Source organism: Notothenia rossii (assembly GCF_949606895.1).
Source record: "Notothenia rossii genome assembly, chromosome: 8".
Taxonomy (NCBI): domain Eukaryota; kingdom Metazoa; phylum Chordata; class Actinopteri; order Perciformes; family Nototheniidae; genus Notothenia; species Notothenia rossii.
The window spans coordinates 40351390-40378670 of record NC_136906.1 but is presented as its reverse complement, the minus strand read 5'-3'; the positions used below and the strand labels follow the sequence as shown (position 1 = coordinate 40378670).

General features: G+C 41.8%; 1 protein-coding gene across 5 annotated transcripts in view; it reads right to left on the bottom strand.

Moving 5' to 3' along the window:
• Positions 1 to 27281, bottom strand: part of mettl22 (methyltransferase 22, Kin17 lysine) — a 118568-nt gene that overhangs the window by 38533 nt on the left and 52754 nt on the right. For 3 of the 5 annotated variants that reach the window (XM_079643035.1, XM_079643036.1, XM_079643033.1), the window contains 4 exons: positions 21955 to 21995; positions 18191 to 18335; positions 16494 to 16565; positions 15177 to 15230 (listed from right to left, as the gene is read on the bottom strand). In XM_079643035.1, the coding sequence (XP_079499161.1) occupies positions 15177 to 15230; positions 16494 to 16565; positions 18191 to 18335; positions 21955 to 21995 (312 nt within the window). The remainder of the gene's footprint in view (positions 1 to 15176; positions 15231 to 16493; positions 16566 to 18190; positions 18336 to 21954; positions 21996 to 27281) is intronic. The other 2 variants (XM_079643034.1, XM_079643037.1) reach the window with 2 other exon arrangements.

The following is a 27281-nucleotide window of genomic DNA, read 5'->3' as shown; positions in this document are numbered from 1 at the left end:
TATTGTGATAAAGTTCTTTATTTTCTGTAATGCAATTAAAAAAACAAAAATGTCATACATTCTGGATTCATTACAAATCAACTGAAATATTGCAAGCCTTTTATTATTTTAATATTGCTGATTATGGCATAAAGCTTAAGAAAACTCAAAAATCCTATCTCAAAAAATTAGAATAGTTCCTCAGACCAAGTAAAGAAAAAAGATTTATAACAGCAAAACACAATCGAACATTTGAAAATGTCCATTAATGCACTCAGTACTTGGTTGGGAATCCTTTTGCACGGATTACTGCATCAATGCGGCGTGGCATGGAGGCAATCAGCCTGTGGCATTGCTGAGGTGTTATGGATGCCCAGGATGCTTCAATAGCGGCCTTTAGCTCATTAGCATTGTTGGGTCTGGTGTCTTTCAGCTTCTTCTTCACAATACCCCACATATTCTCTATGGGGTTCAGGTCAGGGGAATTTGCAGACCAATCGAGGACAGTAATGCCATGGTCAGTACACCAGTTACTGGTGGTTTTGGCACTGTGGGCAGGTGCCAGATCATGCTGGAAAATGAATTCCTCATCTCCATAGAGCTTTTCAGCAGACGGAAGCATGTAGTGCTCTAAAATCTCTTGGTACACAGCTGCATTTACTCTGGGCTTGATGAAACACAGTGGACCAACACCAGCAGCTGACATGGCTCCCCAAACCATCGCTGACTGTGGGAACTTCACACTGGATTTCAAGCAACTTGGATTTTGCTCCTCTCCAGCCTTTCTCCAGACTCTGGCGCCTTGACTTCCAAATGAAATACAAAACTTGCTTTCGTCTGAAAAGAGGACTTTGGACCACTGTGCAACTGTCCAGTGCTTCTTTTCCTTAGCCCAAGTCAGACGCCTCTTCCGTTGTCTTGAGTTCAGAAGTGGCTTGACCATGGGAATACGGCTATTGTAGCCCATTTCCCGGACACGTCTGTGAACAGTGACTTTTGATACCTGGACTCCAGCTTCAGTCCAATGTCTTTGAAGCTCCCCCAAATTCTGGAAGCGACTCTTCTTCACAATGCTGTTAAGGCTGCGGTCATCTCTCTTGGTTGTGCAGCGTTTCCTGCCACATTTCCCCCTTCCAACAGACTTTTTGTGGATGTGCTTTGAAACTGCACTCTGTGAACAGCTTGCTCTTTGAGAAATTTCTTTTTGTGTCTTACCCTCCTGATGGAGGGTGTCAATGACGGTCCTCTGGACAGCAGTCAGATCAGCAGTCTTCCCCATACTTGTGATTTAGTTTACTGAACCAAGCTGAGTGTTTTTCAACGCTCAGGAAACCCTTGCAGGTGTTTCGAGTTAATTAGACGATTCAAGTGATTCGTTGAACACCCTACTAGTATACTTTTTCATGATATTCTAATATTTAGAGATAGGATATTTGAGTTTTCTTAAGCTGTATGCCATAATCAGCAATATTAAAATAATAAAAGGCTTGCAATATTTCAGTTGATTTGTAATGAATCCAGAATGTATGACATTTTTGTTTTTTTAATTGCATTACAGAAAATAAAGAACTTTATCACAATATTCAAATTTTCTGAGACAGTCCTGTATATATGAGAGATTAATTTTGTCAACGAAAACTATGACGAAAAGGTTCGTCAACAACCTTTTTTACATGAATAAGACGAGACGATGACGAGCTTTTTTTTTTGAGAAAGAAAACTTTGACGAAATGTATATTTAGTTTTCGTTGACAAGACGAGACGGGAGTAATGTGTTAATGGTGGACTAACGGACATTCAAAATGCAGGATATTTTCCCCCAATTGTCCGTCTTGTCTGTCAAAATGCATCTTAGGTTTCTAACATCTTACGTTTCTAACTTGCAATATCATTATTTTCGCTCTCTTCACTCCAGAAGTGCGATCTCCCTGTGTCTCTCTGTGTGCGGGGTGCGGGGCCTAACAGACACGCTGCAGCAGCAAACAGAGATCTGCCGGGGACGGAGCGTTCAGAAGGGAGTGGGACACATGCTGGAGTCCTTCAAGTTTGAATGACTTTGTATACTGCAGGGTAGCTTGTGAATTTACTCCAGGTGGAACTAAAGTCTTATTTAACACTTGATTAGATTTCACATCATGCATCCACATCTGTAAAGTAACTAAAGGTATTAAATACATATTGTGGAGTAGAAACACAGTAGCATCACATTTAAATACTCCAGTAAAGTACAAGTACCTCAACATTGTAGCCTACTCAAGTACAGTGCAATATTTTAACATAATTATAAATATTTCATTTATTTCACATTTAAATAAAGCCATTAATTCGGTTAACAATGTTAGTTTTTCCCTTTAAAAAATAACAAAAAGTAAATACAAGAATACGTTAAAGTACCGGATCGATAAGCAGTATCGATAAGACTAGTAGTACCGTAGAAAAACCTTAACGATACCCATCCCTAGATATTACACAGGTAAAGTGTTAAGAGAGTGAAATGTTGCTTTACGAATTTCAACACTTGATACTGTCACATTGATTCCTATTTCAGATAGGCCTACCTGTATTTGCCTAACTGAATTGGTTTAAAGAGAGAAAACATTTTGACTAAAAGTTGACTAAAATGTAATTTTTCATCGACTAAAAGTAGACTAAAACGTTTTGAGTTTTTGTCGACTAAAACTAGACTAAAACATTTTGAGTTTTCGTCGACTAAAACTAGACTTAAACTATGAAGGATAGGAATGACTAAAAAGGGCTAAAACTAATAACCATTTTCGTCTAAAGACTAAGACTAAGTGTAACCCCCGGTTACTAAGACACTGAGAAATAACACTGACTAAAATGTCAACTTTACTTTAAGGCTTAGCACTACATACACAAACAATATAAATTATTTGAAACTAAAATATAAACAATATAGATACACAATATGCAATTTAGGACAACATGATTTAGACAATTCTTCATGAAAACATTTAAATGAGTGTGATTAGATAAATCCCCTGTCCATCTAAAGTGGTTGTAAAGCAAGGCTAAGCCAATCAAAGTCTACCAGGAAGTGAGATGCACTGTTTATCCTTTTGGGACGATGACTCGGTAGCATTAGCACTGTAGATTTGGATTGTAAGTATTTGGACAACTTTTGATGTAGATTGACCGACTTTGCTACTTTGCCCCAAGAGCATTGCCTCTCATATGATACCCTTGGTGAGTTGCATGAGAAAATACGGATTTTAAATATGTATTTTAATGAAATTATCGATCCTAAATTAGCCGCGGCTAACCGTTGCTAACGCGTTAGCCTAGCGTGTATCCGTGTTGCTTTAATGTGTGCGGAGCGGAGGGAGGTGAAGTCACTGCACCACTCTATTGTCTGTGGATTTGGCGGTGGCCTTCACGTTGCTTTGCCGCCTGTTGTGGCACATTGAAGGGGCATTGACCACAGCTTAGTCTGTTATTTGTTGTGGAATATGAGCAAAGTGGAGCTAACTGTGGCTGGTTATAGGTTGGCCGAAAATAGGTTTAGTACACTTTGTTAAAATAATAACATGTGTGACAGATGTGTTAAATAAGCATTCATTTGACTCTTGGCCTTGTTGTCAGGTCGGGTCTTTTTTGTGTGATGTGAAGGAGATGTTCTGGATTCTTTGACTGGAACGCTGCCCTCATCTCTGCTGGTGTACTGTGGCGAATTTCAGTCTGGCGAGCTACCCATCGACCTATCTAAAGGAGGAGAACTATTCCAGTTACCCACAACGGTGGTAGGACAAGAACTTGCGCATCTTTTCCTCTTCACAAGTTGAGAGCCAAGAACTGATTTATTATTGATTGTTTGATACTATGTTGAATATGTTATAACTATATGTGTATAGAAGTAATGTGATAAGTTTTCTTTCATTTTATTTAAGAATCTGAAATAACATTTCAAATACAGGGTCCTGGTTCCCAAAAATTAGAATATATCAGGCATGAAAACGGGTCAGGGGTGAAAAAGGTGAGAAGGATATTATCCCTCTAGGGGGGTCCGGGGGCATAACCCCCCCCCCCCCCCCTGGAATTTTGAATATTCCATATTTTAAAGCATGAATCTGATGCATTTTTTGCCAACCTGGGGAGAGCTGGAGAAACTTAACTTCAGCCATGAGTCAAAAATATTATGGCCTCCTTACTAAGTATTATGCAAGACATTTCATGCAAGCCTGTCACTGGGTCTAACATTTATAGTATATGAGGCAAAATGTGGTAAGGGCTTAATGCATATGCAGATGGTGGACATGCTGTAACTTAACTTGTTTACTCTTCCATCATGAATGACAGCCAATACAATGTTATGTAATTCAGATTTTAATACATTTTATTGGCAAAGATAGCCTAAAACACACAATACAGTGGTTTCCAGCATTATCAAAACATTAAATACTTTTCAGTATTATTCAATACATCCTTTGTACTGAAGTATTCAAAAGTACAAATTACATGTTTAATATAAATGATTTGCTGTGGCCAAATGTTTTCATTGCATTTACAGACCCTTGTAACTCTCGGATACCACCCAATGAATGCATTAGGCGGCTAATATCAGCATTCAGAACTCTATTATCATTAATGGGTCCCCTAGTGTACAATCTGACAAAGAATTAGATGAACACCTTAAACAATATGGCTCTATTGCTAAAATGGTTAGCATTGATGCTCCAAATACAAAGTTTCATGAACATGTAATAGTAGAATAAACTGATGACACAGCGTTGCAGACACTTAAACCCTTGTTGCCAGGCACATTCCAGCCTGATGTTGAGATTTTGTACCACCTAAGAGCACTAGTGGAGGTGTATGCTCCTGAAATAAGCAGCACCACTACTGAAACCTACCTGGAGCAGTTGCAGGCAGTTGCACAAGTAACTGGCAAGACACTTGAGGAACTCCTTGCAAAAGAACTTGCTAAACTCAAAGCAGCTAGCAGTGATGCTCCCACACTACAGAGAACTGATGAAGCTCTTGAGACGGATTCCACACAAAATGTTATCAGGCAAGTACATTCCTCGCACGACAGTCATGACCGTCGCTGTGAGCACAAGCTCACTGCAACGCCCTTGGCCTTTGATGGTGAGGCAGCACATCCTGCTATTGGAGTAAAGAACCCTTCCAGCCTCCGGATTGATGATGTTAACCTACCTGAAATACAGAGAGTTGTGGTGGAGCACATTGTAAGGAATGCAGAAGCATCTTATCCTGCTCACACGTCTAACAGACTCAGATCCTTCTCTGGGAAGTGTCCTTATCCCAGCGGTGAAGTGGATTACGACACTTGGAGAGCGAACCTTGAGCTCATTCTTAAAGACCCAGCCATATCTGATCTACACGGAGCAAGAAAGATACTTGAAAGCCTTCTATCTCCTGCAGCTGATATAGTGAAGCAGCTAGGCCCACACGCTTCTCCAACTGACTACTTGCAGCAGTTGGATTCTGCTTTCGGCACTGTTGATGACGGTGAGGAGCTTTTTGCAAAGTTCATGAATATGCTACAGGATGCCGGGGAGAAACCCTCCCACTACCTGAATAGGCTGCAGGTGATTCTAAGCCAGGCTGTGAAAAGAGGGGGTGTAGCACCTGCAGAACAGAATGAACACTTACTGGGGCAATTTTGCAGAGGTTGCTGGGACAGTGCTATGCTAACTGCTGAGAAGACATAACCCACCATCTTTTCCAGAAGTTCTGTTGCTCCTGCGTACAGAAGAAGAGAGGCAGGCTGCAAAAGCAGTTCGGATGAGACAACATCTTGGAGCCCCAAGGCAACGAGTTGCAGCACATCTTCAATGTGCCTGCGCCTGTGAAGGAGATAATAACATGCCATTGCAGCAGCAGAATCCCACAGTGGACACGCTGTGTGACACCCAGAACTTGAAAAAACAAGTGGCGGGCCTTCAAAGTCAAGTAGCAAGCCTTAAACTACAGAATCGCCACAACCCCAGATCCCAGAGTAGTCCCTCCCAGCTTGATTCTCTTGTCCAAGATTTAAAGAAACATGTAGCAGAGCTACAGAGTCAGATATCAGCCCTACACGCACAGACCCCTCCTTTCCCTACTGTTATTGGAGCAAATGCACATCAGAGGGCAAATAACTCTTCGACCGCTACAGCCAGAATACAGCACGGAAGGCCACGTCCCTGGTATTGCTTCCGCTGTGGTGAGGATGGGCACATTGCACCAAATTGCAGTGAGGCGCCTAATCAAGCATTAGTTTCCGCCAAGAAGAATCAGTTGCAGGAAAGACAAGTTCTCCGGGAAACCTAAGGCAGCTCTTCCAACATCCAGTTAAACTAGAATCAGCTTCGGTCACGGGAATGATGGGAGCTGGAGGACATAGACAACGTCCCCAGGGCAAGCAAAGAGCTAGCCTGAGGCAATCCTCTGCTTATAACTGGGGTTACCTACCAAAAAGGTTAGTGGGAACTAGGCTTGGGCGGTATGACGGTATTACGGTATACCAGGGTATTTCGAAATACCGTCGGTATGATTTTCAATACAGTGACGTCACAGACTGTGCGCCAAATCACAGATGCGTTTCATTCTATTACACTGACACGGAGTTTTGACAGGGACGACATTGGTTGTAATGCACAGCACGCGCCAGCAGAGGGCAGGGGAGGGCAGTCCGTCTTTCCCGCTCTCAGAGCTCAGGACAGAGCTGAGCTGAGCAAGATGGCGGCAGCATTTGCCGGCCCCGAACTCGGACAACTAGTAAAAAAGAAAAATGCCTCTGCCCCTGTATGGGACTATTTTGGGTTTACTCGTCGCCAGTGACTTCATCCAGCACAACGAGAGACAGAGGCACTTCTTTGGGAATGTTTAAGACGGGGTGAGTGAGTGTTGACATTTTTTAATCCTATGCAACTGGTTGATGGTTTTGTAGTCGAGGTCGGACGGTTTTAAAAACGAAGGCATTTACGTGCTAAACATTCACGCAAGTAATCCAATGAATCAAATGGAAATAAGGTTTTTAACACATGCATGGAATAATATTGCCAAACTAGTTAGTGAATATAGCAAACTTTATTCAATAAGTCAAGTATTTACTCCCCGAAAATGTTTATGTATGATGATCAGTGTTGTGCTTGTTACTGAACACCAGTAACTAGTTACATTACTAGTTACTTCATTTCAAAAGTAACTCAGTTACTTTACTGATTACTCACACCCAAAAGTAATGCGTTACTGTGAAAAGTAACGTTCTAGTTACTTAAAAAAAGGGCTCCCAAAAAAAAAAAACTCCCATTAATGCCCTTATAGCCTTCATTTAAGTACTGTTATTGCATTGGAGAATAATACAATCTGTTGATCAACTTGACATGCATTTGCATCACTGAACTCTGCTAAGCAATGTGTTCTATACAAACACAAACACAAAGATATGTTTCAAAGTGACAATTTATCGTCGTCAGAGAGCAATTCCGGTTGATACATGGCAAAGGCTTTCACAAAGTTAGAGCCGTTATCAGTAACCGTGGAGGTAACTTTTGTTGACACTCCATACAAAGAGTGAATGTGGTCAATCTCACTAGCAATAAGATCGTACGTGTGCCTACCCTTTATCCTTTTACAGGCCAACGCAGCTTTCTGGCGTTGTAAAGTGGTGGGGTTTCTGTTGTGGACAGACCAAATGTCTGCGGTGGTCGAGATGTATTCCAGCCCCTCAAATGTTTTCTTTAGCTCGCTATCCATTTTGATATATTCTTTCTCCAGGTAGTTGGAAAACGTTTTGCGTCCCATATACCGTGTGCCGCCCGGACATGGTATCATGCTTACTAGCTCCCTGAAAGCGGGTGACTCCACTGTAGAAATAGCCTGCACGTGTTCAACAACATACCGTGCAATGGCTTTATCCACTTTCACCTGACTAGCAGTCCCTCGGTTGAAATCCAGCCGCTGTTGCTTGGGTGGAGGTGGGGTGGCGTCGGATGGCTCTGGGTCTGTGGTCAATAGCTTCGTCCCAGCATGTTGTTTTTGCAGATGTTTTAACAGATTGGAATTGCTGTTTTAAGCAGTAGATAGGATCTTTGACCCGCCAAGACACAACTTACACTTAACTAACACATTATTTTCTTTATGCTCGAGAAAAGTAAAATAGTGAGCATATCTCCATGCGGAGAAACTCAACTTGTGCTCCGCCGTCGCCATGATAGTATTGTTAGTAGGCTAACTAAACACAAACACGCCCACAAAGCGTCTCCGCATGTGACACAGGAAGTATCTAAGTAAATTTACTCAAGTACTGTACTTAAGTACAGTTCTCATCTCTGTTCGCCTCGCTGTTGGCGCCGCTCACCAACGTCTGGGAGCCGAGACTATCTAAAAAAATAACGGAGTAACGCACCATGTAGTAACGGTAACTGAGTTACTGAATTTAAAAAATAACGCGTTAGAGTACTAGTTACTGCCAAAAATAACGACGTTACAGTAACGCGTTACTATAACGGCGTTATTCCCAACACTGATGATGATATATTGTTAACTTAGCTCACTATGGAAACAACGTCGGACATCTACAAACGCGTCCTGTATCCGATCTCAAAATGTGCCATTTGCACAATGTGTCATGTATGCAGCCCTTGTTTTGCACTTGCGCGCACATCGCGGCACTTTGCGAGCGTCTACCGGCTCAGGCTGCATTTTACACCGAACATATAATATACCGTTCGAAACATCTATTTGCCGCCAAACGCCACCTCCCTCAAGTCGACCCAAGTCATACCGTCAGTGGCGGCTGGTGGAAAATATTTTTGGTGGGGCTGTTGATATAGTGAGTAAAAAAAATGTTGGGGGGAGAAATTACCCCTTAAATTGGGACTGATACCGTCATATACCGTATACCACGGTATGATGTCAGCAAGGTATGACGGTATGAAAAAAGTGATACCGCCCATGCCTAGTGGGAACCAGATGTACTGCTCAAGTTCTTATTGCAGGGGAGGAGTGCAGCTCTTTGTTGGACACAGGATCACAGGTCACTATCGTCACCCAGTCCTTCTATGAACAGAAGTTGGCCTCAAAGACTATTCACCCCTTAGACGACCTACTGGAAATTGAAGGCGCTAATGGCCAGGCAGTCCCGTATAAAGGTTACATAGAGCTCAGTATAACCTTTCCAAAGAGCTTTCTTGGTTCAGACATTGAAGTACCTACCTTAGCCCTTGTGGTTCCAGATTGCCGTGCCATGATCACCAGTGTTGAGTGGCACCAACACATTGGACGTAATGTACGAACAATACATTGAGACAAACCCTGCTCACCACCAACCATCTCCTTATGGCTATCGAGCAGTGCTGAAAACACTTGAACTAAGACGGCAACCTGGGATCAGTGAGACTGGAAGGGAAATCGCCAGAAGTCATCCCGGCAGGACAAAGAGTTGTACTGGAAGGAGTGGTAAATATCCACAGTGCGCATACAGAGAAGTGGGCCTTAATGGAGCCTCCATCCTCAAGCCTCCTTCCAGGTGGCATAATGGTTACCTGTGGTTTACTCACCCTGCCAACCAGGGCGCCTTATAGAGTACCAGCCGTGCAATGAGACACAGCATGACATGCAGCTGCCACCAAGAAGTGTCTTGGCTGAGCTCAACGGCATACAGCAATTACTCCCTGAAAGAGGAAAAACAAAGACTGGAGATCCTACAGCTCATCAGCTTGACCCATCCAAAGCTTCTCCAAAGACATTCAACTTCGCAGACTCCCCAATTCCTGCAGAATGGAGGGAGAGAGTAGAGCAGAAGTTACAAGCTATGCCAGATGTGTTCTCACAGCATGACTTGGACTTGGGAAGGACAGACAAAGTGAAACACCACATCAACCTTCATAATGAGACCCCTGTCAAGCAGAGCTCGTCCCATTCATCCCAATGACATACAAGCTGTCCGCAGACACCTCAAAGAGCTGCTGGACGCAGGAATCATTCGAGAGTCTGAGGCTTCTTTTTCCTCTCCTATTGTAGTAGTCCGGGAAAAAAATGGTGACGTGCGGCTCTGCATCGATTACCGCCGATTAAACCTACAGACAGTAAAGGATGCCTATGCCTTGCCAAGCTTGGAGAAGACCTTCAAAGCACTGCATGGATCTAAATTGTTCTCTGTGTTGGATCTCAAGTTGAGATATTACCAAATCGAAATGGATGAAAGAGACAAGGCAAAGACTGCTTTTGTGTGTTCGTTGGGATCCTGGGAATTCCAGCAAATGCCCCAAGGAATCACCAACGCACCAAGTACTTTCCAGAGATTAATGGAGAAATGTATGGGCGACATGAACCTCAAGGAGCCTATTGTCTTTCTGGATGACATCATTATATTCTCTGAGACTCTAGAGGAACACGAGACAAGATTACTGCGAGTCCTCAACCGTCTCAAAGAGTATGGCTTAAAGCTATCAGTGGAAAATTGCAAGTTCTTTCAGTCATCAGTGAGGTACTTGGGACACATCGTTTCCAGGGACGGTGTCAAAACAGATCCTGGAAAGATCAACGCCTTAAAGACCTGGCCAAGCCCGAAGAACCTGAAAGAACTGAGGTCATTCTTGGGGTTTTCGGGCTACTATCGGCGATTTATCGAAGGTTATTCTAAGATAGTCAAACCATTAACAGATTTAACAGTTGGCTACCCACCTCTGCGAAAGAACAAGGGCCCAAAAGAGAAAAGCGTGGTTTATCGCAACCCGAAAGAACCTTTCAACGATCGTTGGACTCCTTCATGCAAGTATGCTTTTGAGACAGTCATTGACAAGCTTACCACTGCCCCAGTATGGGGTTTCGCAAACCCTGCATTGCCTTAAACCTTGCACACCGACGCCAGCACCACTGGCTTGGGAACTGCACTTTACCAGGAACAGAATGGGCAGATACGACCAATTGCATTCGCCAGCAGAGGACTATCTCACAGCGAAGCTCGCTATCCTGCCCATAAGCTGGAGTTTTTAGCCCTTAAGTGGAGCGTGACAGAAAAATTCAACAACTTTCTGTATGGAAATCAGTTCACCGTCGTCACTGACAGCAATCCACTAACCTACATACTCACTTCAGCGAAACTGGATGCTACCAGTTATCGATGGCTGTCTGCCCTGTCCACATTCTCATTCACACTTCAGTACCGTGCAGGGAAACAAAATCTGGATGCTGATGGTCTGTCAAGACGTCCTCATGGAGACCTGATTAATGATCTTGAATCTCAAAAGGAGCGTGAACGAATCCATCTGTTCACCTTACGTCATTCTCCTGATAGTAAAAATGTCACTGAAGTGGACCCAGAAGTAGTCCAAGCAATCTGTGAATGTCATCTACTTTGCCAAGATCCAGAAAACCAATCACTTGACCCTTGCATCACGCTCGTCGAATCCCTTGCTATGTATGCAGACGTCATTCCTTCTATCTTTGAGCAAGAAGAACAGGCAGAGGGAACTCTAACTATTCAGCATTTGTCCAGGGAAGAGAGAGAAGAAAAGTAGACAGCTGACCCCAGTATCCGTGAAGTCATATTCCAACTAGAGACTGGGCTAACACCCCCACCTACTGCACGACAAGAGCTCCCTGGACTTCCGTTGCTGTTGAGAGAATTGCCTCGAGTGGAGATAAAAGAGGGAATCTTCTATCGAAGGAGGAAAGAAGAAGAACACACCACATTCCAACTGGTGTTACCCAAAGAGCTCAGGACATCTGTCATGAAGAGTCTGCATGACGACATGGGTCACTTAGGAATAGAGCGAACTACAGATCTCCTGCGATCCCGGTTTTACTGGCCTAAAATGGCTGCTGAGGTGGAAGCAAGCAGGGATTCAGAAAGTTCGGACAACTCCATACCATCCAAGAGGAAACCCAGTTGAAAGGTTCAATCGGACGCTTTTAAGCATGTTGGGAACCTTACAAGACAGAGACAAAGCGAATTGGCAAGACTTTGAACGCCCATAGGTGCATGCCTACAATTGCACTAAGAACGATGTCACTGGGTTCAGCCCTTACGAGTTGATGTTCGGGAGGCAACCTAGGTTACCTATTGATTTGGCATTTGGTATCCCACTCTTTGAACGCAACCAAACATCTCACTCAGACTATGTACGGAACTTGAAGTCTCATCTGAAGGAGAGTTACCAACTCGCATCCAGCAATGCTGCTAAAAATGGAACAAAGCCAGATTTGATCGACGCATCACAGAGTCTACACTTGAAGTTGGTGACCGTGTGCTGGTAAGAAGTGTTCGTCTTCGAGGGAAGCATAAACTTGCTGACAAGTGGGAACCTGCAATTCATGTGGTGAAAAAGGGGGCCGGTGATCTTCCAGTGTACACAGTGAGACCCGAGAAACAAGATGGACCGCTGAGGACGTTACACAGAGATCTCTTATTGCCTTGCGGATTTCTCCCTGCAACCGAAGACAATGTAACCTCGCGGAAGTCTCACGGAAAAGGACCCGGCAGAACACTTGCTTGAATCCTGCTGCACAAGATGCAGATGAAAACGTGAATCAAGATCAGTCAGATGAAGAAGTTCCTGTGAAATTGGAATGTCAACTCTCAGTGTGTGGAAAGTGCTTGGCACTCATACCAAATCGAGCTGAAAGAGAATACCCATATGGAAGATGAAGGACTAGGCAGTCCTATTGGGATTATTCCAATTGAGTCCTCAGCTGAGCACAACCCTCAAGCAACAGTAGCTGTCCCCCCTCCTGGAGTCCTGATGAGCACAGAGCAATTAGCCGAATCTGAGGTCATCAAACCTGATTGTTCACTGAAAAGAGGCATCAGTCAAGTTGGAGAAAACACCATTGTGAATGACATAACTGAAAAAGAACCTGAAAGAGAAAACGTACCTAACGATGGAACAATGTTTGAAACTGCATCAGAAGGAACACAACCACAAGAGAATATTCAAAATGAGTGGAGGATGCCATCCCAGTGCTCTCCAACATGTCTGCCAGCAATGATGACTCTCAGAAGCCAAAGACAAAAGCTACTATGGCTGACATTGCTGAAGATAAAGATGAACAAGATGCTCTTCACAGACGTTCCGACAGACCCAGAACCATTCCAGATAGATTACACTACCCCCAATTAGGAAATCCACTAGTCTCCATTGTGCAGTCCCTTTTCCAAGCCTTAAGTGTAGCCTTCACAGACACACTACAAGGTCATGCTGATGAGGAAGTTCAAGCAGAAAATCCTCATTCGGCTTTGACCAGACAACCTGATAGGTGTTGCGGGACGTACACACCTTTAAGAGGGGAGTGTGTAACCCCCGGTTACTAAGACATTGAGAAATAACACTGACTAAAATGTCAACTTTACTTTAAGGCTTAGCACTACATACACAAATAATATAAATTATTTGAAACTAAAATATAAACAATATAGATACACAATATGCAATTTAGGACAACATGATTTAGACAATTCTTCATGAAAACATTTAAATGAGTGATTATATAAATCCCCTGTCCATCTAAAGTGGTTGTAAAGCAAGGCTAAGCCAATCAAAGTTTAGACCCGCCCCATGTCTGCCTGTCTACCAGGAAGTGAGATGCGCTGTTTATCCTTTTGGGACGATGACTCAGTAGCATTAGCACTGTAGATTTGGATACCCTTGGTGAGTTGCATGAGAAAATACGGATGTTAAATATGTATTTTAATGAAATTATCAATGCTAAATTAGCCGCGGCTAACCGTTGCTAACGCGTTAGCCTAGCGTGTATCCGTGTTGCTTTAATTTGTGCGGAGCGGAGGGAGGTGAAGTCACTGCACCACTCTATTGTCTGTGGATTTGGCGGTGGTCTTCACGTTGCTTTGCCGCCTGTTGTGGCACATTGAATGGGCATTGACCACAGCTTAGTCTGTTATTTGTTGTGGAATATGAGCAAAGTGGAGCTAACTGTGGCTGGTTATAGGTTGGCCGAAAATGAGTTTAGTACACTTGGTAAAAGAATAACTTGTGTGACAGATGTGTTAAATAAGCATTCATTTCACTCTTGGCCCTGTTGTCAGGTCGGGTCTTTTTTGTGTGATGTGAAGGAGATGTTTTGGATTCTTTGACTGGAACGCTGCCCTCATCTCTGCTGGTGTACTGTGGCGAATTTCAGTCTGGCGAGCTATCCATCGACCTATCTAAAGGAAGAGAACTATTCCAGTTACCCACAACGGTGGTAGGACAACAACTTGCGCATCTTTTCCTCTTCACAAGTTGAGAGCCAAGAACGGATTTATTATTAATTGTTTGATACTATGTTGAATATGTTATAACTATATGTGTATAGAAGTAATGTGGTAAGTGTTCTTTCATCTTATTTAAGAATCTGAAATAACATTTCAAATACAGAGTCCTGGTTCCCAAAATTAGAATATATAGCTTAGCTACTAAATTTAAATAAAACCATTAGTTTATATTAAATAGGGATAATTAAAACAGAAGTAATATAACACTAAATGATATCAAAATAGTTATAAAATAAATAGGTACAAATAATTAAAACCAGGATACTCTCAAATTCAAGGTATATATGTATATAAAATGTTTATCTGAAAGAAAGAGGGAATAAATATGATAGCTTTCTGTACCTTTTCCAAACAACGTTTGCTTTGTGTCTTTTCACCTTTGTTGCACAGTATCCATTTTCTCCTGAGCAACCTAGACTTCTGATGTGCTGGTCCACACACTGACATTTCTACATTTATATTAGAGAGGTTTGATCGAAACTGATTCGTGTAAATAATTCTGTGCTCAGCATTCACTTTTGGTGCTTGTGTTACATAAGACTAAATAAAAAACAGCTGCCAAAATTAACACTGGAGAGAGCTCTGTTTTCCAGCCTAAGTCTATTTAATTGATTGTTTTGGTTGTGTGTGATTTTAATTAATTTGTTATAATTAAATGTATTTGTTTTATTTATTATATATAATTAATATATTTGAATATTATTTCGCATTTCATTTGCAATGTTGAATGTTCAATAAAAAATTCAGTTTCAAAGGATTTACTTGAATTATTATTATATATTATCATTATGTCAGTGGTCTAAAATGGTCTTACAACGGTGCCGACAATATTATCGTTTATCGCAATAATTTCCGGGAAGATTTATCGTCCAACAAAATTAATGATCGTGACAGGCCTATGTGTGTAGTGTAGTGAGTGTGTGTGTGTGTGTGTGTGCGTGTGTGCGTGTGTTACCTGTACAAAGGTCATGCTGAAGCCAGTCCAGCAGTCTCACTCTCACATCACCACCTGATTGTCAGATAAGTTAAAGTCATAATGTTTTTGTGTTAGGATATAATTATCTTTCATAAGATGAAAATAATATATATATTAATAAAATAAATAATACAATCAAGCAATGACTTAATAATTATGCCTATACAAGCATAAATATATACCTTAAGAAGTAGCGAGCCGTCAGGGCCCTCTCTGAGGGCCTAAGATATTCTAAAAATTATATTTGAAAACATTAATATTTTAATTTTGAATATTGTTTTAGTTATATTTTTCATTAGTTTTACCAAAATAACTTGATTTAATTGTATTTCAAATAACATTTCAGAAGAAATAAATCCTTCGAATCTGCCTGTTCAGTCTCTGTTGGAATGTGAAGGGTTAAATGAAAGAAGCTCCTTTAGCCCTCTCTGCAAGTTACTGTGAAGACAGTAGCTGATTGGTGGTCCTGCTGTAAATTCACAGAGAGCCCACTACAGTAACTCAACAAGAGAGAGTAATGTCAAATGACAGTACAATTGACCAATCATATCTTCCCTCTAAATGGGTGGGCTTTATTTTCGCGGACTTTATGACAAGTTCCGCCCGCGGTGAAGTTTATGCATGCGTGTTATAACAACGGGTCAAGCTAGGCGGAAGTAGCTAATTAGCATAAGTTTGTTCATGACGGCTCATGTCAGTGATAGTGATGACATTGTTGCAAAATTATTAACCAAGTCATTTTCAAGATTGAGTTACGATGATAAACTGGAGTGGCAAAGGACCAGCTGCATGACCCGCCATCAAGAGCTTCATCCAAAAGGACAGGAGGATGGACTTTGTGTCTAAGTGATTTGATCATTAAAGGTAGGCCTAAGTCATTTTCAATGTGGGCCGCCGTGCCGACTTCATTCATTTTGAATTGTTACTTGGCTGTTGGTGCCCTGTCATGATAGGTGTTTATATAAATGGTGTTGTTTTGTGAGGTAGAACGTCGCTGTCATTGATGCGTTTTGCACCCCGGACCGCTGTTTTGATATTCCGCTGAGGTATACGCTGTGTCGTAATAACTCTTCTTTTTTTTTCGAGGGAAGGGGCGGGGGTTCAGAGGGCCTAGGTATAAAAGTCACGGCTCACCACTGACATTGAGTAAGTAAATACTATTTAAGTTACTATCTTTTGTGTAAGTCAGCCCTTTTGTACCCTTTTATTTGGGAGCATGTTATAGCAGTGGTCCCCACAGTGCTCGCTCCACTACGTGCACAGGGACAGCTAACATGGTTTAGATGGAGTTCTCACCTGCAGCCTCCATCGGGTGTCTGTTTAATGTTACATTTTTCTTGCACATGCTTAGAAGGTCCTCTCCCACATCTGTAAAACAACAAGTGGTATTTCAGCCATGAAACAATCAAATGTTTACATGAGACACAGGTTTTAAAGGTAAACTTCAGAATAGCTTTGCTCGGCCATACAGTATTAATCCAACTGCCTGCTGCGCTCACTGACTTCTGTCGACTGCACAGAGCAAAGTCTTTCTTTTTTTATTTCCCTACACCACTCTTTTACTTCCAATCCTTTCCTTTGTTTTCGTTATTTGAACATGTCCCAATATAGTAATGTATAGATATGTGGCATGATTTAATCAGTTTGAGAAAGGCTGATATGGGGTGTAATATAGCCATTATTTTAAAATATGAATAACAAATGAGTTACAGTGGAATGTTTTTATTAATGCTATCAAAATTATCGAGTTAACGGCGGTAATTAATTTTTTGAATTAATTGCTTTAATATATTTAACGCATTTAACGCATGTGCAGAATGGCCAGCCCAATACGTCCCACCAGTGGCAGCGCCAGGGTATGACTGGGGTAGGCTACACCCATACCAAGAAATGGCTTAGCCCCACCATGAAAAATGATGTTAAAGTAAGCAAAATAAAGTCCGCCAACTCGCGCCGAGAATTGCACAGACAGCAGTTAGTAAGATTGATTTCAGTAGCCACTTCGAAATACCGAAGACCAGAAACGGTTTTGAAAACTTTTGTCACGTAGTGATCATCTTCTCAATAGAAAATCTTTGATAATGTATTCTGGCCAATCAGAATCAAGATAACAGCGTGGTGTTGTTGCAGAAGTCCCGACGGAGAATACTTTTGCTGTAGTACAGGGGTGCGCAGCCTGGTTATGTGCGTAATCTGAAATGCGTACCGTCACTTGTGTCACAAAGCGCATTTGCGTACCGATGTAGGCTACTTGTGAGGCTTTTCCAGAAGGCGGTTAGATCACCGGACGACAGAGTCGGTCTCCGTGTGCACAGACAGGGCTGCTGTTAACGTCGGTCTGTACAACGGAATTGTGCCAAAACTACGCCAACCGGCTGCGGAGGGAGACTCACCCCCGGCCCCTTCACTGGAGAACTGCGCTAAAACAGCTGATCACAACGTCCCCCCCGTGTTGATATAAATCAACACGTAATGAAATAAGACCCCACGGTTTGATGATTGATAGGCCTAGGTGTGTGGGCTGTCTTTCATTTTGACACACAGAACAATGTTATAATAAACATACATACGTATGTTAAATGGATATATCCGCCTTCTTTCATTTATTTTTCAATTCCTACAACAATATACATAAAGAAATGGCATATTTTGGACATAGTTCGAATGGTGATTAATCATGATTAATGAATTTTTAAACTGTGATTAATCTGATTAAAAAATGTAATCGTCGTCGACACGATGCTCACAGTAAAAACACACATAGAGTTTGTCTTGACTGAATGAACTGAAGTATGGAGGGAGGAGTGTGTGCTGGGATCACTGTGTCAGCACAGAGCTGTAATCTAACAGATACTGTATGAATGAGACGCAGTAGAGGAAACACTAAGAGGAGCTCAGACTACTCAGAGCTCAGATTAAGATGAGTAAAGATATTCTTATGTCAGTTTTCAGTGTTGAGCTTTTTTAAATGATTTGTGTCTGATGAAATATACCTGTGCAGAATGTTGTTTTGCATATGGTTGCCATGACGATGCTGGTGAGGCCTGTTCCCGCTCCCAGCTCCAGGACTGTGGCTCCTCTGAACATGTCAGGGCTGGAGAGAATGAAGTCCGCCAAGAGGAAGGCCCCCCGCCACACCTTCAGAAACATATTATGTATATATATATATATATATATATATATATATATATATATATATATATATATATATATTTATAAAACGGACAAGTCAAATCAAGCAATCTGATTGGTTCTTAGCCGTGATATACTGAGCGTATACCAAGGGTAGAATTGTAAGTTACTTTTCACAACAAGTCAGTATCCCTCCACGCCTGAGAAAAACAGTATACAGTTGGGCTGAAAAGCAAACTGCAAACTGGAACAAGAAAACAGCGGAGAAGTAACGGGGCAGAAACCCTCCTTTTTACGCAGCGGTCCAGACATAGACATCAAACGGCAAAACATATTCAGTGTGCAGTTCCTTTGGCATTAGGGCAGGGATATCTAGATACTTTCCAAGGTTTGACATAATGAATTGTGCTACTTTTAAAGCAAGCAAAGATGTTTTCAAATCTGTAATCAAAGAGGTCTGCAAAAACGCTATCGACAAATCAGATTGCTTGATTTGACTTGTCAGTTTTATAAATATATTAAAATGTCTTCCGTTACGAAACAAACTTACAAAGCATAAAATGGAAACATTTAAGATTAACTTCGACCTCCGGGGGGGTCTTACTATGGAGGAGTGGATTGAGCAGTGCCTATCTCCAAAAGAAAAGCACCTGAACGACGACATGCAGAGCTACGTGAAGAGCAGGTAGACCAACTGGAAAAGTACCACCATTCAAAAGCTTTCTGATGCGGGTCTTGAAACAAAGCAGAGAAATTATGACCGTTATTGGCCACAGGAGCGAAAGCTCTCTCCAGAGCTACTGGAAGCCGAATCTCGGGGATCGGATAAAGTCAGTGGGTGCAACATACAGATGAATGTAAATAAATAGCCAAATAATGGATCAACGCTCTTTGTCTAATATGTTCGCTAGCTGTTAGTGTTGTTGCATAGCAACCACCTCGCACTATGTTTCGTGCAGAAGGCAACGGAGGGACTATTTTATTTTGAACATCATCATTTACTAATAAAAACTATTTAAATTAGAGTGTGTATTTTTCTTTCATATTGCCACACTTGGTAACCGTTTTATAAAAGCAATAGCTCAATGTAACCTCCGCTTCGCGTCGGGCCGAACCACGCCCCTTAGCTGTGATATAATGAGCATATACCACGGCCTGTCGTGAGCTATTGCTTAAATATATGTGTATGTATATATATGTATATATATATATTAGGGCCGGGACTCGATTAAAATTTTGTAATTAATTAATCGAAATTAATCGCATTTTTAATCACATATAAATATTTGACCTGAGAACAGTGAGAAGATGTCAATAAAGTGTGCCGTCACACAGAGGTAATTTGAATTGCTTACCGAGGTCCAATGATCCCCAGTCAGGGCAACACATTCGGCTTTCTCCAATAAATTCTCTTTATCTTCCTTTTCATTGTCATAAAGCTGCTGGATTCTTTTTGTCACTGTCTTTCTGCATGGCAGCTCATATGTTGTGTCAGACGATGCAATCTGTAGTACCTTTTGCAGCCCCTTATCTTCTACCACTCCAAGTGGTCTACAGTCGAGTGCAATCCAGTGAGCTGGTTATTTTTTCAGACGCGGACTTAGTTATCCTGGCCCTGAAACCAGTCATCTGGTTGAGTGTGGGTTGGGTGTGGGTCATACTTGTCAACCCTGCCGATTTTCGCGGGAGACTCCCGATTTCATTGCCCTCTCCCGGTTTCCTCCCGGGGTCATATTTCTCCCGCATTTCTCCCGATTTCTGACAAATTCAGATTTACACACGACTGTTTCCACTCTGACTTTAATACAGCTACACCATTGTTTGGTTTCCATGGTAACACGTCTCTTTAGTAGCGCGCGCAACTCAAAGTCTGAGAGGATGAGGCAGATATTCACAGAAAACAGAACGAGAATCAACAACTACTCTACTCTCTGCTCACTCCTTTCCTGTAAAATGCAGGTCCAGCCCACACATATGCTCCATCAAGGACGGTGCTACAGACCGCAAGGCAGTGCACTTACAACTACAATAAGCATGTTAATGTTAATCTAACAGCTCCGGCCATCCACTAGCACCCCCCCCCCCCAATTTCGACCCTTCCATCCGTGCGTCCAACCAAAGCGCTCTCATCCGCTTCTTCGTTCATGTTTGACTATTGTTCACTGTGGTTTGTTGTTGTCTGAAATCATGAACGTTAGTTGGTGCTCCAGTATAATCGGTACGCCTGAAACTCATCCAGTGAGAAACGTTCCGCAGGGCAAAAATAAGTGCGATTAAAATGCGTTAATTTTTTTAACGCGTTAATGTTTGTGTAATTAATTAATCTTAATTAACGCGTTAAAGTCCCGGCCCTAATATATATATATATGTGTATATACATATGTGTATGTATGTATATATATATATATATATATATATATATATATATATATATTAATGCTGTCAAAATTATCGCGTTAACGGCGGTAATTAATTTTTTGAATTAATTGCGTTAAAATATTTAACGCATTTAACGCATGTGCAGAATGGCCCGACCCATACATCCCACCAGTGGCAGCGCCAGGGTATGGCTGGGGTAGGCTACACCCATACCAAGAAATGGCTTAGCCCCACCATGAAAAATGATGTTAAAGTAAGCAAAATAAAGTCCGCCAACTCGCGCTGAGAATTGCACAGACAGCAGTTAGTAAGATTGATTTCAGTAGCCACTTATAACGAAGACTAGAAACGGTTTTGAAAACGTTTGTCACGTAGTGATCGTCTTCTCAATAGAACATCTTTGATAATGTCTTCTGGCCAATCAGAATCAAGATAACGGCATGGTGTTGTTGCAGGAACTCCCGACGGAGAATACTATTGCTGTAGTACTAGGTGCACATAACTGGTACGCAGGTAGGCATGCGCGGCAACAATCTGAAATGCGTACCGTCACTGGTGTCACAAAGCGCATTTGCGTACCAACGTACTTGTGAAGCTTTTCCAGAAGGCGGTTAGATCACCGGACGACAGAGTCGGTCTCCAGCAAAATGTCTTGATAAACTTGAAAATTCATTTTTCCGTCGATGATGGCAATCTGTCCAGGCCCTGAGGCAGCAAAGTAGCCCCAAACCATGATGTTCCCTCCACCATACTTCACAGTTGGGATGAGGTTTTGATGTTGGTGTGCTGTGCCTTTTTTTCTCCACACATAGCGTTGTGTGTTCCTTCCAAACAACTCAACTTTGGTTTCATCTGTCCACAGAATATTTTGCCAGTAGTGCTGTGGAACATCCAGGTGCTCTTTTGCAAACTTAAAACGTGCAGCAATGTTTTTTCTGGACAGCAGTGGCTTCCTCCATTTTATGACCAACTTATGCAGAAATCCAGGTAATTCCAAAGGGTTCACATACTTTTTCTTGCAACTGTACATACATAGGCTACTGTATGTTAAATGGATATATCCGCCTTCTTTCATTTATCTTTCCATTCCCACAACAATATACATAAAGAAATGGCATATTTTGGACATAGTTCGAATGGTGATTAATCATGATTAATTAATTTTTAAGCTGTGATTAATCTGATTAAAAATGTTAATCGTTTGACAGCCCTAATATATATATGTGATTAGTTTAATTGTACTCACCTGTTTGCCTACATCCTCCAGGGTTGTGGCCATGGTGTGTTCTGTAAAAAATAATTTATTCATATGTTAATCACTACTTATTGATTATAAACTGAACTTAATGGGGCGCGCCCATGAAAATGGGACAAATCTCCTCTGCCAATGCCAAACAGCTATTTTTTGCTGTTGACTCTTGTTTGGTAGATTGGATGTTTAAAGTCTGATGAATCAAGACATTTTGGCAACATTTGTTTATGAACAATGTATTCATTTAACCAGGAGCCTCAGTAGCATGTGGAAGAACCAAACACAGCCACAACAGCCTCTCCTCCTCATGCTGGTCACAAATATGGCACCACTTGAAATGTAAATAAACAGGCTTTGCAATGTTATAAGATGTATTGTTACAACATTGTTACAAGAAATAATCTACCAAACACAGATTTTCTTACTTTTGGTGTTAAGTATATATAGTGCACTTTTTTGTAAAAGTCCTCCTTATCTTCTTGTAGTTTCAAAAGTCTATCATACCCTATGGAGGAATCTCATTGCTTTTTTGTGGAGGGAACCCATGCAAAGCTTACTTCCGGGTTTTAGGATGCGTCACTGCACCTCTCTCGTCTACTCTTCACACACCACACTTTTCGCGGCACATGTACTCACAGCCAATCAGCTCTGAATGATGTGAGATGACGTATGGTGGGGATGGCAGCTCAGTGCCCCTATGGTCATTATTTATTTTTTGCCACACACATTAAATAGGACAATACTCTGAGCATGCGCAGTGTAGTTTTTAAAGTCACCGTTCACTTAGAGAGTGAGAGGGAGGGGCATGATTTGGTTTTGTCCCACATGGCCTCTAAACAGCTCAATAGGCACACACTGTAGACACTAATTAGAAGAACACAGACTAAAACAGAAATGTACAGACGAATCAGATGATCAAACATGATCTTAAAGGTCCCATGTCATGCTTTTCTGGTTATTACCCGTCCCCTTCTGTGTTATGAAGGTTTTTATGCATGTAAACGGTCTGCAGAGTCAAAAACCCTGAAAGTACACCCTGTAGCGAGTAAAACTCTAACACAGAAAATACCTCCCCAAAACGCCTCGTTGGAGATACGTCATTGTCCATTTGATTCTTCCGGGTACGCATGATGTCAACCGTACCCGGAACGAAATGGACCAATCCGTGGAGCAGTTATGTTACGTCCGCGGAGTCGTTAAGTTAAGCCCCTGCTGATTGGTCCAAATTGACCAATCCACGGACTTCCTCACACACACACTCAGTGCAAGCAGCTCTGCTGATTTTCTCCTCCCTGGCTGCAGGCTCGCTCTCTCTCTCTCTGCAGACCCATTCTCACAGCGTTTATCAACCATTTTCTTACTCAATATCAAGCCACACTTATTGTTTTTACTTCGGCTGTGACTTTGTGTGTGCTCAGGATGAGTTTGGCTGTGTATCGCTAAACAACGAAACAACACCTCCACGGAGCTTAGCGCGATTCACAACGTCCCGACCAATCAGAGCACACTGTGCTCACAGGGAGGGTGGGGGCTGGAGCTACTGGAGCAACAACAAGCCGCTAAAGGCAGAGAGTGAAATTCAGTGAATACAAGTAGTTTACAGAGATGCTGTATGAGAAACCAATGTGAGTTTGGAAAATTGCACAATATAAATCTATTCTAGTAGACCTCAACAATGGAATTATGATCAGTGGAAATGGCCATGGACCTTTAAAATATATATATATATATATATATATATATATATATATATATATATATTTTTTTGTATTTTTGTATTTTTTTTCATTATTTTTAATTATTTCTGCATTACAAATAATGATTACAAAAAAATGCAAAGAAATGCAAAAAAATAATATATATATAGGTATATATATAAAATATATTTTAAGATAATGGTTAATCATCTGATTCGTTTGCACATTGCTGTTTTAGTCTGTGTTCTTCTAATTAGTGTCTACAGTATGTGCCTATTGAGCTGTTTAGAGCCATGTGGGACAAAACCCGATCATGCCCCTCCCTCTCACTGTCAAAGTGAATGGTGACTGTAAAAACTACAATGCGCATGCTCAGAGTATTTTCCTATTTAATGTGTGTGGCAAAAAAATAATGACCATAGGGGCACTGAGCTGCCATCCCCACCATACGTCATCTCACATAATTCAGAGCTGAAAAGTGTAGTGTGTGAAGAGGAGACGAGAGAGGTGCAGAAACACGTCCTAAAACCCGGAAGTAAGCTGCGCATGGGTTCCCTCGACAAAAGAGCTATGAGATTCCTCCATAGGATTTTAGAAAATAGCTCAAAATAAGATCTGTGGGAAACGTACCTGTTAGAGAAATGCATGTTTTGTTCAGCCGGATAATATCCACATGTCTACCCTACTTTTATAATTTTCCAATCATAAATCTATCGATTAGATTTATGATAGACTTTTGAAACTACAAGAAGATAAGGAGGACTTTTACAAAAAAGTAAGAGATTTTTGTCCAGAAGGATAGGAAAATGGACTTCATCTTCAAGTCAAGGTAAGACCGCAATTTCATTGAAAATGGGATCTTACTAAGAGAGAACAATTCAATATTTAAATGATAAAATTACATTTTCTGTTTAAAATTAATCGAAGCATCAGACAAAAAAAGCTTTTAAAAATAATAGAATATTTTGATTTAGGTCAAAATATAATATTTGTAAACCTGAAGAGTCAGTGCCAGTGCCTCACCAGCCATGAACCTCACTGCACGCCACTGCAGAAGCTTATATACAGGACTGTCTCAGAAAATTAGAAGTTCTTTATTTTCTGTAATGCAATTAAAAAAACAAAAATGTCATACATTCTAGATTCATTACAAATCAACTGAAATATTGCAAGCCTTTTATTATTTTAATATTGCTGATTATGGCATACAGCTTAAGAAAACTCAAATATCCTATCTCTAAATATTAGAATATCATGAAAAAGTATACTAGTAGGGTGTTCAACGAATCACTTGAATCGTCTAATTAACTCGAAACACCTGCAAGGGTTTTCTGAGCCTTGAAAAACACTCAGCTTGGTTCAGTAAACTAAATCACAAGTATGGGGAAGACTGCTGATCTGACTGCTGTCCAGAGGACCGTCATTGACACCCTCCATCAGGAGGGTAAGACACAAAAAGAAATTTCTCAAAGAGCAAGCTGTTCACAGAGTGCAGTTTCAAAGCACATCCACAAAAAGTCTGTTGGAAGGGGGAAATGTGGCAGGAAACGCTGCACAACCAAGAGAGATGACCGCAGCCTTAACAGCATTGTGAAGAAGAGTCGCTTCCAGAATTTTGGGGAGCTTCAAAGACAGTGGACTGAAGCTGGAGTCCAGGTATCAAAAGTCACTGTTCACAGACGTGTCCGGGAAATGGGCTACAATAGCCGTATTCCCATGGTCAAGCCACTTCTGAACTCAAGACAACGGAAGAGGCGTCTGACTTGGGCTAAGGAAAAGAAGCACTGGACAGTTGCACAGTGGTCCAAAGTCCTCTTTTCAGACGAAAGCAAGTTTTGTATTTCATTTGGAAGTCAAGGCGCCAGAGTCTGGAGAAAGGCTGGAGAGGAGCAAAATCCAAGTTGCTTGAAATCCAGTGTGAAGTTCCCACAGTCAGCGATGGTTTGGGGAGCCATGTCAGCTGCTGGTGTTGGTCCACTGTGTTTCATCAAGCCCAGAGTAAATGCAGCTGTGTACCAAGAGATTTTAGAGCACAACATGCTTCCGTCTGCTGAAAAGCTCTATGGAGATGAGGAATTCATTTTCCAGCATGATCTGGCACCTGCCCACAGTGCCAAAACCACCAGTAACTGGTGTACTGACCATGGCATTACTGTCCTCGATTGGCCTGCAAATTCCCCTGACCTGAACCCCATAGAGAATATGTGGGGTATTGTGAAGAAGAAGCTGAAAGACACCAGACCCAACAATGCTAATGAGCTAAAGGCCGCTATTGAAGCATCCTGGGCATCCATAACACCTCAGCAATGCCACAGGCTGATTGCCTCCATGCCACGCCGCATTGATGCAGTAATCCGTGCAAAAGGATTCCCAACCAAGTACTGAGTGCATTAATGGACATTTTCAAATGTTCGATTGTGTTTTGCTGTTATAAATCTTTTTTCTTTACTTGGTCTGAGGAACTATTCTAATTTTTTGAGATAGGATTTTTGAGTTTTCTTAAGCTGTATGCCATAATCAGCAATATTAAAATAATAAAAGGCTTGCAATATTTCAGTTGATTTGTAATGAATCCAGAATGTATGACATTTTTGTTTTTTTAATTGCATTACAGAAAATAAAGAACTTTATCACAATATTCTAATTTTCTGAGACAGTCCTGTGTATATATATATATATATATATATATATATATATATAATTAAATATGAGCACACATTGTCTCTCAAGCAAAAAAAAGAGCAGTCAAGTGTACAGTCCACTGTCCATACAAAGACCCAAATGCCTCAACAGGCCATATTCAAATCTGTATTTCAAAGTTTTCGAGCAAGGAGCACCAACATGTTTGCATTGTCGGGCAAATGCATCTTTGATTGCAAACTGTCAGGAAGGTGGGGGCTCTCCATCTCCAGCTGCCGTGTTTGCTCCCAGCTGCGAACACGGAATGGGGTGGTTGTGTTTTAGGTCCAGTTTAAGGTTGGTCGTATTACTAGCTTTTGTTTCTACCTTTTTTAAACAAATGCGACACACCGCCCGGCTCATTCAAGTCCGTAGGTTCGCCTCGTTGATTTGGCTTAAATCCAAAATAATTCCACACCGGAGATGGAGTTAGGTTTTGCAACCACTTCCATTTAACTTCAAATTCCCCTCGAGTAACGGCTCCTACACGCGGCGGTGTGCGTTGTCGCTTGCCGGCGGGGGGGGGGGCTGAAACTCGACCAACAACCAATAACATGAATCTCCCGCCCCAGACACACAAGCACGCGGTTTGATTGGCTAGAGCTTGCACTGGCATATGATTCGATTGGCTGACGCCTCCGTCGAGGCGGCAAAAGTAGAACATTGCTCTACTTTTGCAGCGAGCACCACGAGAGAAGCTACGCTTTGCTCCTACAATGCAGTTTGGCGAATCGTGACGTCACCCCATTCAAAGTGAATGGGCAGAAGCGTTGAAGCGGCAACGCACGCCGCCGTGTGTAGGGGGCCGTAAGTCACACCTTGTCCCCTGCTTGTCTCTATATTATTAATTTGTGTCCTGACATGGCTGTGTCATGGGCTGTGTGTGAGCCCCACCCCTCACAGCGCGCCGGGCCGGCAGCCACAGTGCGCCTGGCTAAAATGCTG